The sequence below is a fragment of the Salvelinus sp. IW2-2015 genome, linkage group LG25 (genome assembly GCF_002910315.2).
Source record: "Salvelinus sp. IW2-2015 linkage group LG25, ASM291031v2, whole genome shotgun sequence".
Lineage (NCBI taxonomy): Eukaryota > Metazoa > Chordata > Actinopteri > Salmoniformes > Salmonidae > Salvelinus > Salvelinus sp. IW2-2015.
The window spans coordinates 9,161,992-9,178,252 of NC_036865.1; the positions used below are offsets into that span (position 1 = coordinate 9,161,992).

The window sequence follows — 16,261 nt, forward strand, 5'->3', positions numbered from 1 at the left end:
TCGACCCCTTTTCATTTTTCGCCTAAAATGACATGCCCCAATCTAACTGCCTGTAGCTCAGGCCCTGAAGCAAGGATATGCATTTTCTTGGTACCATTTGAAAGGAAACACTTTGAAGTTTGTGGAAATGAGAAAGGAATGTAGGAGAATATAACACATTAGATCTGGTTAAAGATAAAACAAAGAAAAAAACAATATTTTTTTTGTATTTTTTTTGTACCATCATCTTTGAAATGCAAGAGAAAGGTCATAATGTATTATTCCAGCCCAGGTGCAATTTAGATATTGGCCAATAGATGGCAGCAGTGTATGTGCAAAGTTTTAGTCTGATCCAATGAACCATTGCATTTCTGTGCAAAACTTTGTATCAAGACTGCCCAAATGTGCCTAATTTGTTTATTAATAACTTTTCATGTTCAAAACTGTGTACTCTCCTCAATCAACAGCATGMTATTATTTCACTGTAATAGCTACTGTAAATTGGACAGTGCAGTTAGATTAACCAGAATTTAAGCTTTCTGCCAATATCAGATATGTCTATGTCCTGGGAAATGTTCTTGTTACTTACAACCTCATGCTAATCGCATTAGCCTACGTTAGCTCAACCGTCCCACAGGGGACCCACCTATACTGAAAGAAGTTTGTACTTTACACCACTGTTCGTGCGTGTGTGCGTGTACGCACATGTGTATGTGCAAGCGCAAGCGCATTTGTCCTCCCACACTCGGCCCCGGCGGTGCGCGCGCCCCCGATCTCGGCTGAGAGACTCCGCTGTGAAGTGTGGTCATGTGACCGGCTCGCAAAACACAGCCAGACGGTTTCAGGAGACCAAATGCCAGCTTCATTGAAAAAGCTCCGTTATCGAGAATAGAGACAGGAGGGACAGACGTTTCCAGTGTGCAGACACACACATAATAATACACAGAAAACTCTGGGGAACTCGGGGAAAAGGACATTTTCACAGCCTCAAGAACTTCGGTAGGAGAAAGCAGAAAGAAGACAAATCGTTTCAAATATAAATCAAGGGCAGTGGACACGCGGGAGTTGATTATTCATTCCGATAACTTGTGGAATTATAAGGGTAACAAAAAATTTAAAAAACTACCTCTCCGCCATTTCATATTTGTATTAAATTGTTCATTTTCTTTAAAATTTTCTTTTATCACCTGTCCTCGGAAGAGCTGACAGCCAGACGGTGTAGTAGAATTGCAGTGCAGTGCGTAAAGAAACTGAACGCAGCACCAGGAGACGGAACAGCTCACTGCGTTTACCAACAAGAGACAGTGAGGAGGAGTGAGAGAGACAGACTGATTTTTTTGTATTCTTGTATTTTTATATCATATTTATTAATTTATAGCCTACGCGAACATATTTATTTTTTTCCATTGTTGGTTCTGTTTGGGTCAGATTTTTTTTCTTCTTCATTTTTTGGAATATGGTTGGGGAAATGGAATCGAAGGAGAAACCTAAGCCCACCCCAGACTATCTCATGCAACTCATGAATGATAAGAAACTGATGAGCAGCCTACCCAACTTCTGCGGGATTTTTAACCACCTCGAACGGCTGCTTGATGAAGGTAAACTTGGGATCAATGTGTGTGAATAGACAAGCACCCTAAATTGAGGTTACACATGTGGTAGGGTATGCGCATGGATCCTACAGACCGAGTTTCTCATTGTGAAAGAGCAGTCTCCCTTCCTTTTTAGATAGGACGGCGTAGGGAGTATTTGTTGCTTTCTGTGGACTGGAATCATGAGCCATACATTTTACAGAGGCGTGAATGTGTTGACATCATTGGACACATAGTTATATCAATGCAGACACAACAGTAGGCTAGTTTACAGTTCTGAATTGTTGCAAATACCCTGGTTTGCATTCGTTTTTACTCAAGCCTCATAACCTTGAGGCGTTTCACTTGAAGAGTACACAGATACTTTTATTATTTAATGTTGACATTAAAAAGTGGATTAAACGGGTGAAACCATATAGCCTATTTAAATATAAATACATATTGAAATCTGATTGGTGATTCACATATTCTCCAGAGAGTTATTCTAGAGTTAACCTAAACTGAATATAGCATTTGGACTCAAATTCAAGTTAATAAGTCATTAATGCATGAGGTGGCAGAGAAAAAATGACATCTGTTTACATTTGTAAAATAGTTTTTGAAGAAATGTTTAAATCTCTATCTGATATGGTACTTTGTCCCTACACAGCTTATATTTGAAGCAGTTGCACTGTTATCCTCACAGCACAATGAAGTGAAGAAACATTTCTCACTCAGTGCATCCAAACCGTCTTTGGCGCATGCTATTAGGCCAAAGTATATTTTTGTGTTTTCTGTACTTCTGTGTCAACAATCATCACCACGGAGTGTATATTCTAGAATTTAGATGATATAGACAATGATGTGTGGGAGTTAGAGTACTAGAGCGACTGTTGGGTAATTTTGGGGGATTAGGCGCCAGGGGGCTGGCTCCCACCGGGTTTAGCCTTTATCTTCTTCTATCTTCCATCTCTTTGGGTAGCCAACGTCTTTCCCCTCGACATTCTGCTGCTATGTTTCACCATTTAAATGATTTAGGCTTACTAGACTAGTTTATAGACATCAAACWTTTGAATGGACTCATTAGAGCGAGGTTTTATTGGAAGCGGGGAGCCTTTTTGAGATTAGGACTGGGTTTCATGCTTTTCAGTTCATCTCCAGAGCATGTAATGCCYTTCACTGTGGTAACCGCCTTGCTTTTCTCTCCATAGGCTATATACCAGTTATTTCAGAAATGTTTTGGTGAATTCGGAGTACGGTTTCTTTACAGTGTGCATGTAAAGAGAATTTGTTTATTTCACTTCTTTAGGCTATTCTATTACACGATTGGTTGGGGGAAAAGTGTCATCTTATCACATTAACATTTTCAGGAACACGTGATGAAGGACTTCTAGCTGCCCATATCAAATCAGCGGGTGCGCAAAACAAGTGCTTTCTGTAGATTTTGCTGTCTGGCATATTCATTCGGTCAGTGGAAGGTTAGGCCTATATGCTGCAGCTGATTTGGGGCTAGGCCGTGACGGGAGAAACAACACACCAAATGCAGCCAAAGTTAAATAGAAGTCTGTGCATATTATTGTCAATCTGCCATGTCATATGTTCATAAATCTTCATCCTTACCATTAGATTATCAGCTCAGACGAGAGACCCACGGCCTCAACCCGCGTTCTCGCGGCGTCTAACCTGTCTGAATGTGCCGGTTAATCGCAGACACACTCTCTCACGAGTTTTTGCTTTTCGCGTTGGTCTTGGTCTGAGGCATCAGTGCTTGATGGAGCTGCATGCTGTGCTGGTGTGAGTGAGGGGCGGGTCGAGGGATGCTGGATTTGGGTGGTGCTGGAACACAGCTGTGTGTGAAGCAAGACGATCTCTTTGRACAGCACTCCCACTCATCTGGAAAGCCTTGCGTATTTATTCCACACTAAGTCACAGGACAGACTAGYAAAAGGAACATAACGTGAATAAATTCCCAGAGACCATACAGATGTTGGATCTTAATTTGAGCCAGTTTGCTACAGCATGAAAATACTCCTGGAGTAACAGGAAATGGTTTATAATTAATGGACATTTTTTGTAGGAGTTGATACGTTTGTCATTTGGGCAAATCAAGTCAGACATTTTAAAGTGGAAATTACACCCTTTAGAAGCCTTGTTAAACCTTGAATACACTACACATTTGCATTTCCTGCAATGCAGAAAAACTATAATTTGTGAGTGTTGCTGTCTGTTTGTGTCATCCTGTTAGTCTGTCCTGTATGTGACTGATACGGTAGGTCTGTTTGAGTGCTGTGCTGTGACGTGCAGACAGACAGAGAGATGTCTAAGTCAGTACATATACCTTCTGACCAGAGGGAGGATGGAGACACTGGTTTCACTTCCTCTATCGAACTCAGTCCTGACTTCCAATAATACCACAGACGACATGTAGTTAAATATAGTGGAATCAGCCCCTGCCCATTTCCCTTAGCGCTTTATGTGTGTGTTTTATCTGATCAATAGAAATTACAGATAGTTATTCTTCAAATCAGTAATTGATTTAGCCTATATGCCACGTGCATCCACTGCATGCGGACTGGATTAGTAAGGGACATTACAGTGTTGCAGTAATAGAGTGGGTTTGATTCTGTTTGTGTGATCTGAACTACACGTATGTGTCTGAGTGTTGGGTAATGTACAACATACAATCTGATTGTTAATAGGTAGGGCAAATTCACATATACAATATCCTCATTGCKCTAGTCTGCAGCTGTGCTTTTCTGTTGCCAGTATCACCCGGGCAACACTAAACCACTGGCTTCTGCAGACGTCAGCGCTATTCCGCCTTCTAAAGTTGGGGCTGGCATATAAAATATCGTCTGCAGCTTGTGCTTGGCCTCAACATTGATCATACGTGAAGCTCCAGGTCGGTGTTTTCTTCTCCCCTCTGTTGTGATCTGCTGTAGTGTGCGGTGAAGAATGAAACTAGATAAATGCGTATGGTGATGGAGGGCTATATCTCAACCCACAGAGGACACGCTTTATAGGAGATAGTTGTCTGATAACCCCAGTCCACCTGTGTGTATCGGCTGCGAGTGACAAGTGATAATAGAGGAAGCCTGTGTGGGGAATGGAGTGTGTGTGCTCGCTTGTGTGTGCATGTGTGTGTGTACTTACATATGTGTGTATAATCTGTCGCCTTTAACAGCCTCCTGTTAAGAATTTCTATACTCAACAAAAATATAGAGTTACAGTTCATATAAGGAAATCAGTCAATTGAAATGAATTCATTAGGCGCTAATCTATGGATTTCACATGACTGGGCAGGGGTGCAGCCATGAGTGGGCATTGGGAGGGCATAGGCCCACCCATTTGGCAGCCAGTCCCACCCACTGGGGAGCCAGAACCTGCCAATCAGAATGAGTTTTTCGCCACAAAGTGGTTTTATTACAGACAGAAAGACTCCTCAGCACCCCTCCCCCCTCAGACGATCCTGCAGGTGAAGAAGCCGGATGTGGAGGTCCTGGGCTGGCGTGGTTACACYTGGTCTGCGGCTGTGAGGCCGGTTGGATYTATTGCCAAATTCTCTAAAACAACATTGGAAGTGGCTTATGGTAGATAAATTAACATTAAATTCTCTGGCAACAGCTCTGGTGGACATTCCTGCAGTCAGCATGCCAATTACACGCTCCCTCAAAACCTGAGACATTTTGTGTTGTGTGACAAAACTGCACATTTTAAAGGGACCTTTTATTGTCCCCAGCACAAGGTGCACGTGTGTAATGATAATGCTGTTTATTCAGCTTCTTGATATGCCACACCTGTCAGCTGAATGGATTATCTTGGTAAAGGAGAAATGCTCACTAACAGGGATATAAACAAATTTGTGCACACAGTTCTGGGATTTCTGGGATCTTTTCATTTCTGCTCATGAAACATGGGACCAACACTTTACATGTTGAGATTTTATATTTTTTCAGTGTAATTTAGGTCTCACATGTGTCATAATCAAAGCTATTCAGCGTGAATTCGCTATTAGCTGGGGTTTTTCTCCAGTGACGTTCAAGTGCGAATGCCTGCTTGTGAGTCATGGTTTTAGAATGCTGATGAGGAATTTCTGCAATTCAATTTCACTCCATGAGCTCACTCTGGGTTAGGGATTTACATTGTCGTCTGTGTCAGTGTGACTGACTGGGTTTGAATCCGGGTAATCTCTGTGCCACAAGACTGTGTTAGCCCTCTGAGCTATAGCTTAGGCATTAGGGGGAACACAGGTGTCCAGCAAGGTAACTCATCACCGTACTACCTCCATTATTAATCATACTAGATAGGTGTGTCCTAGGCAGGCGATTACGTCCGTTTCAGTGACGTTACTACCGAACCGTGTCTAGATGCTCATGGTCAGAACGTATCAGTGACCATATGACAGAGGTAAAAGTTGTCCCGGTCGGTACTGTTCAGGTGTATGAGATGAGTCCCCTCATCTGAGCACTGAACCCTGAGCTGTCACCTGTGAGGGATGTGCCTGTGCAGTGGCCCGGGGAAGACGACGCTGCAGAGTACTGAATGCACAAACCCAGGCCGTTGTTAGTGCAGATGAATGCTCTCAATGGACAGTCACTGCAGCCAGCCATGCAGGGCTGCTCCGCTCTGTAACAAAGGTGATGAATTGAATCACTGCTAGAGGTACTCAGGTACTCTAGTATGTTTGTCCCAGCCCCTGAAAGTCCAACACACACTCAAATGGATGGGAGGAGAGGAGTGTTGCAGAGATACAGACGTGAGAGAGCACAGTAAGGTCAAGGCACTGATGATGAAGTACTTTTTTGGTGTGTGTGTGTGTGTTCGCCCCCCACTGGGTACTGCTACTGTATTTGTTGTTAAACCAAAATTATTTGCACACATTAACTGTATATAAAGTGTGTGAAAGCCAGCGGTGTAATGTACTTAAGGAAAAAATCTTGAATGTACTATTTAAGTCATTTTMGGGGGGTATCTGTACTTTCCTTTACTATTTATATTTTTGATGACTTTTACTTCACTACATTACTAAAGAAAAGAATGTACTTTTTACCTTTTTTCTGACACCCAAAAGTACTCGTTACATTTTGAATGCCTAGCAGGACAGGAAAATTATCAAACTCATGCACTTATCAAGAGAAAGTCCCTGGTCATCCCTACTACCTCTGATCTGGCAGACTCACTAAACATAAATGCTTCATTTGTAAATGATGGCTGAGTGTTGGAGTGTGCCCCTGGCTATCCATCATTAAAAAAAACATTTTATTATTGTGCCATCTGGTTTGCTTCATATAAAGAATATCAAAATGATTTCAACCTTTATTTGAAACCAAATACTTTCAGACTTTTACTCAATAATATTTTACTAGTTGACTTTCACTTTTACTTGAGACGATTTCTATTATAAGTATATTAAGGTATCTTTACTTTTACTCGAGTATGACAATTGGGTACTTTTTACACCACTAGTGAAAACTAATTTATCCTCATTGAGTTAGTAGCTAAGTGTTATTGTCTCTTCTATTGGTACAGACCACTAGCACCCTGGGAAATCACATTGAAGAGTGAACATGCTTTTACTATAGTGACGGTTAACAAGAAACAACACACTTGGCACAGACGTCAATTCAATGTCTATTCCATGTTGGTTCAATGTAATTTCGTTGAATTTACGTGGAAACAACATTGATTCAACCGGTGTGTGTCCAGTGGGAAGTTGACTTCCCCTGGATAGTTAGTGTTTCAGTAGCCAGACAAGAAGAAGACTAACAGAGTCTTAGACAGACAGAAGCAGACACACAGAGGGATGATTCCAAGGTCTCCTTTTCGACCATTAAAAGTTGTGGAAGGATGCAGTTTGATCTCAGGGCACTCTCTATATCTCTCCATAAGTGTAGCTCTCTGTGTCTGCCTCTGCTTCACTGTCTCTCACTGTCTCTTTCACTCTTCTATGTCCCTCTGTCTGTCTGTCTGACCTCTCTCTCGCTAGCATCAAGGAGTCCCAGAGAGACAAGAGAATCCTTCCAGCTCCTCTCACAATTAGACAAAGTGGTCCTATTCATCACATAATTGAAGTAATTCATTATTTCAGAAGTGAAGTTGAGTTGGGTGTGGGGGCGGGGTCAAACGTTAATTTATTCAGAATTAACTTGGATCCTGTCCCTGTGTTGTGGAGTAATGATCCCGTCTCTTACTCACGGCATGCACTGCAGCATTAGGATGGATGGGAAAAAGTTCCCTTAGGGATAAGTATGGTGAAGATGATGGTGATTTTTGGCCTGGTTAGTTGATATGGTGTGTTGTTGTCTATGCAGCAGCAAAACCTGTGATATCCCTTGTATGTGTTTAAAAAGCACATCTTAGGTAGTCTGTAGGTATCAACAGGTTAGAACAGTTAGAATGAGTACCTCAACCCAAGTGCTGTGGCAGATAGACTGTCAACTTTATTTCAACAAACCTCATGCAATGGTAGATCTTAGCTTTGGCGGTAGCGTTCTAGGTTCAGCGGTGTGTATTTTCACCACAGGAATGAGCCGGCGGTGGCGCGAAAAAGGCTGGGTTTTGATGAATAAACAAGTTGTTGGTGTGTCAAGACTTGGCCCCTTACTGGCCAATCAGAACATGCTCCATGGCTATGTGGTTGCTTCAAGCTGTGTGTTTACAGTCTTTTATCCTATTTGCGTTCTCATCAGCTTGAACGTTAGTCTGTTATAGCCTAGTTCGCCCCATATTTGCTAAATATGTTGAACATGTTTATAGTCCACATTGTTGTAAATGCATTGCTTCAATATGTAAATACATTGTTAAACATAGGCTATAGCATTCATTAATACTGATATAGGGGCTAGGCCTACTGTAAAATGCAGTCTGGACATGGACATGCCAACCGTAGTCAAGCAAGATTAAATTCACTAGGCTATTGATAGATCAAATCTAATAAAATGTTATTTGTCACTGAATACAACAGGTGTAGACCTTACTGTGAAATGCTTACTTACAAGTCCTTAACCAACAATGCAGTTTTAAGAAAATAGAGTTAAGAAAATATAAACTAAAGTAAAAAAATTGAAATGTTAAATAAGTAACACATTAAAATAACAATAATGAGGCTATATACAGGGGGTCCGGTACCGAGTCAATGTGCGAGGGTACAGGTTAGTCGAGGTAATTTGTACATGTAGGTAGGGGTAAAGTGACTATGCATAGATAATAAACAGCGAGTAGCAGCAGTGTAAAAACAATGCAAATAGTCCAGGTGGCCATTTGATTAATTGTTCAGCAGTCTTATGGCTTGGGGGTAGAAGCTGTTAATTAAGGAGCCTTTTGGACCTAGACTTGGTGCTCCGGTACTGCTTGCCGTGCGGTAGCAGAGAGAACAGTCTATGACTAGGGTGGCTGGAGACTTTGACCGGAGTCTTTGACAATTTTTAGGGTCTTCGTCTGACACCGCCTGGTATATAGGTCCTGGATGGCAGGAAGCTTGGTCTCAGTGATGTACTGGGCCGTACGCACTACCCTCTGTAGCGCCTTACGGTCAGATACCGAGCAGTTGCCATACCAGGCGGGGATGCAACTGGTCAGGATGCTCTCGATGGTGCAGCTGTATAACTTTTTGAGGATCTGGGGACCCATGCCAAATCTTTTTAGTCTCCTGAGGGGATAAGGTGTTGTCACGCCCTCTTCACGACTGTCTTGGTGTGTTTCTACCATGATAGTATGTTAGTGATGTGTACACCAAGGAACATGAAGCTCTCGACCCGCTCCACTACAGCCCCGTCGATAAGGCCCAAAAATAATGTTGAATTCTAATCAAATCATAATAAAAACTTAACAACAACTTCTTTAAAATAGGCTATGTCGATATACAGTTACAGGCACCATAATTGCTCCCCTTGGGCGTATAATACAGAGAAGGCAACTTAGACTATGGAGAGTTTTACGCACATCCAAACTTTTCACAGGAGCTTGATAAAGACCCAATATAAAGAGAAAGGATGCATGTCCTCTCACCGTTATACAGCTCGCAAATGTCATGTTTTATAAACATCATGGAACCATCTGACAGATCATATTTGCACTTCTCCAGAAATGTCAGGTGAAATCACAATACATTCAAGCCATGTATGTTCTCACCATAAACCCATGAACGGTCAATCTTTCTCGTCAGTTTGTTTTTTAATCAAATTAAACGATAAATCAATCCGATTTTTAAACCAACAACAATATTTCTAAATAGGATCGGGTCAGAAGCATGATGTCATAAATCGCATCTCTCGTTCCATGAGCATAAGGCAATGTGTGCACACTTAGTCCTAAGGGCTCTTCAGCAGGAGGCATGGATGCTTGTCCTATCCATTGAATAGAGTTCATTAAATATTATAAACTTGGTGGTTCAAGCCCTGAATGCTGATTGGCTGATCGTATACCACGGGTATGACAAAACATTTATTTTGACTGCTCTAATTACGTTGGTAACCAGTTTATAATAGCACCTCGGATGTTTGTGGTATATGGCCAATATACCACAGCTAAGGGCTGTATCCAGACACCCCCTCGTGCCTTATTGCTTAAGTATACACTAACCCTACAATAAGCTTAGTTATAAAAAAAAACATGTAGCCAATCTAGTTATTTTTTTATTGGCTTCAACTTAGAAATATTCGTCTACACACATTGCATTCACATTTCAAAAATGTACTGCATGTTCAAGCCATGGACAATTGGACATTGCCCAAGCGCTATAATTAGATTAGCCTACCATCGCCTGATATGGCCTATTAGTGACTTTGCCACGTAAAAGGTAAACAAACGAAAGAGCTAGGCTACYAGCGGATTCAGCACCAAGGACAGAGATCGGAATTCCCGCAATTTGACAGTTAAGTCCAACTGATGAAAGGGGAAGGTGTAATCTATCAACAAAATAATGGATCAAGGAGAACCAATAAACAGTCTTGTAATAACTGGATGTTCCTAAACAGACTTCCACATGGATCTAATTAGTCCAAACCTTTCACAGAAGCTGCATGGACAAAAATATTGTCCAATATAAAGAAAAAACTGGAATATCAGTTGACTGTTTTGCTGCTCGTGATATTTGAATGAAACATTGGTCATATGTTACTGATTAGGCTGCTGATTAGGCTGCTGTGTGCCTCTGCTGGCTAAATCGATTCCGTAACCGATTGCGTTGCCGCCAAGATCAGCTTCAGTCTTAAGTATCACCAGTAGCGCTGCCTGTTATTGGCACGTTGGTGCACCTTTTTAAGGACACACCTCAAATATTTCCACCCCTCCCACCTCAGCGCAAGCGAGCTGATGTAAGGCAGGTCAATTACAAAGCGCTTGCTTTTACAAGACAAAATTGCATAAGGCTGCGCGTTTGACACTAGCGCTGCCTTAACAAAGTCACATTTTCCAGCCCGAAAATAGAGCCCTATGTATGTTAATGTAATGTCTGATAATGCACGACAACTATGTATGTTAACAATGTATAATAACGGCCCGTCATAGACGCTCCGTCAAGTGAAGCGATAGAGGCTTTCCCTCATCCCTTTAATATGATCCTTCTCTTCTGTCCGAGGCCAACTGAAGAGGGCTGACATTCAAAAGGAAAAGAGCTAAGAGGCTCTCTCCCTAACCCCGCCAACCCCCACTCCAACCCCCATTTGCCCCCCTTAGCACCTTGGACTGAGATGTATCCACAACAGCCTAAGGTCACGGGGTCAACGTGCTATTAGCTTAGTCAAGAGAGTAAACAGTCAACCTCACGAGACAATCAATCACGGTTTTTATTCACTCTATTCTTTAGAGTCGACCACGGCGGCTCTATTAGCCACGCTCTTTATTATTCCGTATCATTTCTCTGCGCTTCCTGCGATAGCACCATTATGAGTGAATACATCAGTGTCTACTTCTATCTTCACATTTCTCATTTTAAAAGCACTCTCTGTAATTGAAACCCTTTTCCGCCACAGAACGCTGAGTAAGTAAGTCATCGGCAGGGTTACAGTATTACGGCTGTGTGTGTGTGTGTGTGTGTGTGTGCGGGGGGGGGGGGCTGAGGGGTAGGCATGAAAAAGAGCATGTGAAGAGAATGGATGAAACCTATTGATTGAGACATGAAAAAGCTGAAATGCCCAGGCAACGAGTGACCTCATTTTTATCAATAGGTTTGACTCTCACATCGTTTATCATTGCTGCTTCTGCTTCCCCTCAGATGTATTGAAGCCATTCAATTCATTATTCTCAAGGAAATCACATCGTCTGGCAGTGGTATTCAAATGTTTTCAGTGGGGACCCCATTTTTTCTGACAGAATTTCTTGGGACCCCATTTAACAACCTAACCTTCAATTCATTCATCGAAATGAAACCAATAAAATATATTATCTCAATAAAGTTGTATTTTTCAAATGATCTTTTTCAAAAACCCATACAATAATTTGTATTCTTCACTTTTTGTTCCTAAAAAAATAAATATATACACAGTTGAAGTCGGAAGTTTACATACACTTAGGTTGGAGTCATTAAAACTCGTTTTTCAACCACTTCACAAATTTCTTGTTAACAAACTATAGTTTTGGCAAGTCGGTTAGGACATCTACTTTGTGCTTGACACAAGTCATTTTTCCAACAATTGTTTACAGACAGATTGTTTCACTTATAATTCACTGTATTACAATTCCAGTGGGTCAGAAGTTTACATACACTAAGTTGACTGTGCCTTTAAACAGCTTGGAAAATTCCCGAAAATTATGTCATGGCTTTAGAAGCTTCTGAAAGGCTAATTGACATAATTTGAGTCAATTGGAGGTGTACCTGTGGATGTATTCAAGGCCTACCTTCAAACTCAGTGCTCTTTGCTTGACATCATAGGAAAATAATAAATCAGCCAAGACCTCAGAAAAAAATGTGTAGACCTCCACAATTCGGGTTCGTCCTTGGGAGCAATTTCCAAACGCCTGAAGGTACCGCGTTCATCTGTAACAAACAATAGTACGGCAAGTATAAACACCATGGGACCACACAGCCGTCATACCGCTCAGGAAGGAGACGCGTTCTGTCTCCTAGAGATGAACGTACTTTGGTGCGAAAAGTGCAAATCAATCCCAGAACAACAGCAAAGGACCTTGTGAAGATGCTGGAGGAAACAGGTACAAAAGTATCTATATCACAGTAAAACGAGTCCTATATCGACGTAATCTGAAAGGCCGCTCAGCAAGGAAGAAGCCACTGCCCCAAAACGCCATAAAAAAGCCAGACTACGGTTTTCAACTGCACATGGGGACAAAAATCGTACTTTTTTGAGAAATGTCCTCTGGTCTGATGAAACAAAAATAGAACTGTTTGGCCATAATGACCATCGTTATGTTTGGAGGAAAAAAGGGGGATGCTTGCAAGCCGAAGCACACCATCCCAACCGTGAAGCACGGGGGTGGCCATCATGTTGTGGGGGTGCTTTGCTGCAGGAGGGGCTGGTGCACTTCACAAAATAGATGGCATCATAGGGGAGAAAAATTATGTGGATATATTGAAGCAACATCTCAAGACATCAGTCAGGAAGTTAAAGCTTGGTCGCAAATTGGTTCTTCCAAATGGACAATGACCCAAGCATGCTTCCAAAGTTGTGGCAAAATGGCTTAAGACAACAAAGTCAAGGTATTGGAGTGGCCATCACAAAGCCCTGACCTCAATCCTACAGAAAATTTGTGGGCAGAACTGAAAAGGGTGTGCGAGCAAGGAGGCCTACAAACCTGACTCAGTTACACCAGCTCTGTCAGGAGGAATGGGCCAAAATTCACCCAACTTATTGTGGGAAGCTTGTGGAAGGCTACCTGAAACGTTTGACCCAAGTTAAACAATTTAAAGGCAACGCTACCAAATACTAATTGAGTGTATGTATGTAAACTTCAGACCCACTGGGAATGTGATGAAAGAATAAAAGCTTAAATAAAATAATTCTCTCTACTATTATTCTGACGTTTCACATTCTTAAAATAAAGTGGTGATCCTAACTGATCCTAACCTAAGACAGGACATTTTTACTAGGATGAAATATCAGGAATTGTTAAACTGTTTTTAAATGTATTTGGCTAAGGTGTATGTAAACTTCCGACTTCAAAATATATATATATATATACTGAATATATATATATATACAGTATACAGTTGAAATCCTCAGACCCCCCCCCCCCCCCCCCGCCCACGACTTCGAATACCACTGTCCTAGAGGTTTGTAACGATCGTCCTGGGAAGAAGGAGTGGACCAAAAGCAGGGTGGAAGTGTCCATGTTTATTTAATACAACAGAACACTAAACAAAATAATAAAGAGAATGACGAAACGAAACAGTCCTGTCAGTTGTGAACACACAAAGCAGAAAACAACTACCCACAACACACAGGTGGAAAAAGGCTACCTAAGTATGGTTCTCAATCAGAGACAACGATAGACAGCTGCCTCTGATTGAGAACCACACCCGGCCAAACACACAGAAAAGAAAACATAGAACACCAGACATAGAATGCCCACCCCAACTCACGCCCTGACCAAACCAAAATAGAGACATAAAAAGGATCTCTAAGGTCAGGGCGTGACAAGGTTTAAGGTTGACATCTTAATCTGTGAGTCATATGCGATTGTGTGTGTGAGTGCTCTTGTGTGCCCTCTGGGTCTGCTTTAGCCAAATTAGGGCTCGCGTCTACCCTTTCTCTCAAATCACAGCACATATGTTGGATTGAACCACCTGTTTAGATACTGCAATGTTAATTACCCTACTGTAATTCATTTAAAAAGCTAACAAAGAACAGCGCTGCAGCGAAAGCTTCTAGCGTCCTGTACAACTGTGAATGCTTCAAACCTTCAAGAGGGCAGGTCTGCTATGTCAGTCTCTCTGACCACAGGCTATTTTTCTTCCACTTCTCAATACAAAGTTAACGCTTCAACACTTTCTGGGATTGTTGTTTGCTTGGGTAACCTAAACGATTGATGTGTTTTCCCTCTGACAGCAGCTCCAAGTTCAAGGTGTAGTAGGAGATACCTTTTATAATGTAATCTAACCTCTTTCTGAGGTGATTTTCAAATGTTCTGGGCTGAGGCGATTTTCAAATGTTCTGGGCCGGTGCCCAAGCCTCGCCCTAAAGGACATTCAAAGGTATTCACCTAATGAACCATCTATTCGACCCCCCCGGTTTAATGCTGATAAAGAGAATCGAGACCCGGCTGTGAAAAATGAGCAATCTTTGACCTCAATTATCCCGGCTCACTAACGGCTCAAAGGAAAGATGGAGTATTCTCTACTCCTCTTTTGAAGGTGGATTATAAATGTTTTATGTTTCAGCTGCGAGATGTCAGATTAGTTGAAATACTGTAGGTCTATCTTTAGTTGAAATACTGTAGGCCTATCTTTAGTTGAAATATTGAGGTTGAGACGTGTGAATGAGGTCTTTGGATTTGTTAAGATGAGTTATCATACTGCTCACAACATGGGATTTCTGTGCTCCAAAATGTTATTCGTCCTGATATGCTACACTAAAACGTTTTATTTTGGCTCTGAATTTTTTTGGGGGTTTTGCTTTCTAAGCGCTGAAAATGTTTTGTCGATCATTTTCGGAGCTGCAATCCTCCGTCCGACCTCCCTTGCCCTAAACATGTGACATCTGCAGCCACTCATTCACAAGCATTAAACCATTAACTCTTTAACCGCATGTCTTGTGACGGCACAACCCAATTATGTCTGCCCAAACCAAAGCATGCAGAGCAGCACAGGAATGTTCCATCAGTATTTTGCTGTTCATCCAGAAATGAAATCACTGAGTGCAGTTTGTATGTCATGTATTGTCTTAGCTGTGTTTCAGTGTATTTTAGTCTATCAGTCTCTCCTTGTCTCATAGTGTTTCACAGTGTCCTCGCTAAATGTGACCAAGGGTCAGCATAACTGTCTACTAATGTTTGTCCAGTCTAAACAGCCATAGTTGTACATTTACCAAATTTGGCATGTTCAGTATCTCAGTCTCACATTTGCTCAGTATCTCTGTGACTTGCATTAGCTCAGTATCTGTGTCTCTTTAAGTGTCTCACATTAGCTCAGTGTTTATCCATGTCTCATATCATCACATTGTCTCACTCTATCACAGTGTCTCTCATTCTCTCATGTTGTCTCACTCTAGTTCAGTGTCTCTCATTGTCTCACGTTGTCTCACTCTAGTTCAGTGTCTCTCGCATTGTCTACGTTTCTCAGCTCTAGTTCAGTGTCTCCCATTTGTTCACGTTGTCTCACTCTAGTTCAGTGTCTCTCATTGTCTCACGTTGTCTCACTCTAGTTCAGTGTCTCTCTTGTCTCACTTGTGTTCTCACTCTAGTTCAGTGTCTTCATTGTCTCACGTTGTCTCCACTCTAGTTCAGTGTCTCTCATTGTCTCACGTCGTCTCACTCTAGTTCAGTTGTCTCTCTTGCTTGCCTGTCTTCCCTCCAGTTGTCCTTGCCCAGGTGTCTGTTGAGAGGTGCTAGTGAGCGATCAGGCCTGCGGCCATCAGGCCAGCCCCGGGGCATGTGGCGTCCATGTCACTGTGATGCTGTGCATAATGCTGCCTACCTGCTCAGCCCAGCACCATCCTTACTCCTTGCCCATTTTTCCTCACCACTGAGATTCATCATTTCCTTGTTGTCCAGCACCTCCTGAGGCAGCCAGCTGCTCAAAAAAGAGCCGTACACGGTAT

General features: G+C 42.0%; 1 protein-coding gene across 1 annotated transcript in view; it reads left to right on the plus strand.

Annotated features, from left to right (window-relative positions):
* Positions 1-797: 797 nt before the first annotated feature.
* Positions 798-16,261, plus strand: part of LOC111951696 (KH domain-containing RNA-binding protein QKI) — a 100,383-nt gene continuing 84,919 nt past the window's right edge. The window contains 1 exon segment of the mRNA XM_070434822.1: positions 798-1,577. Coding sequence (XP_070290923.1) covers positions 1,436-1,577 — 142 coding nt within the window. The 5' untranslated portion in view covers positions 798-1,435.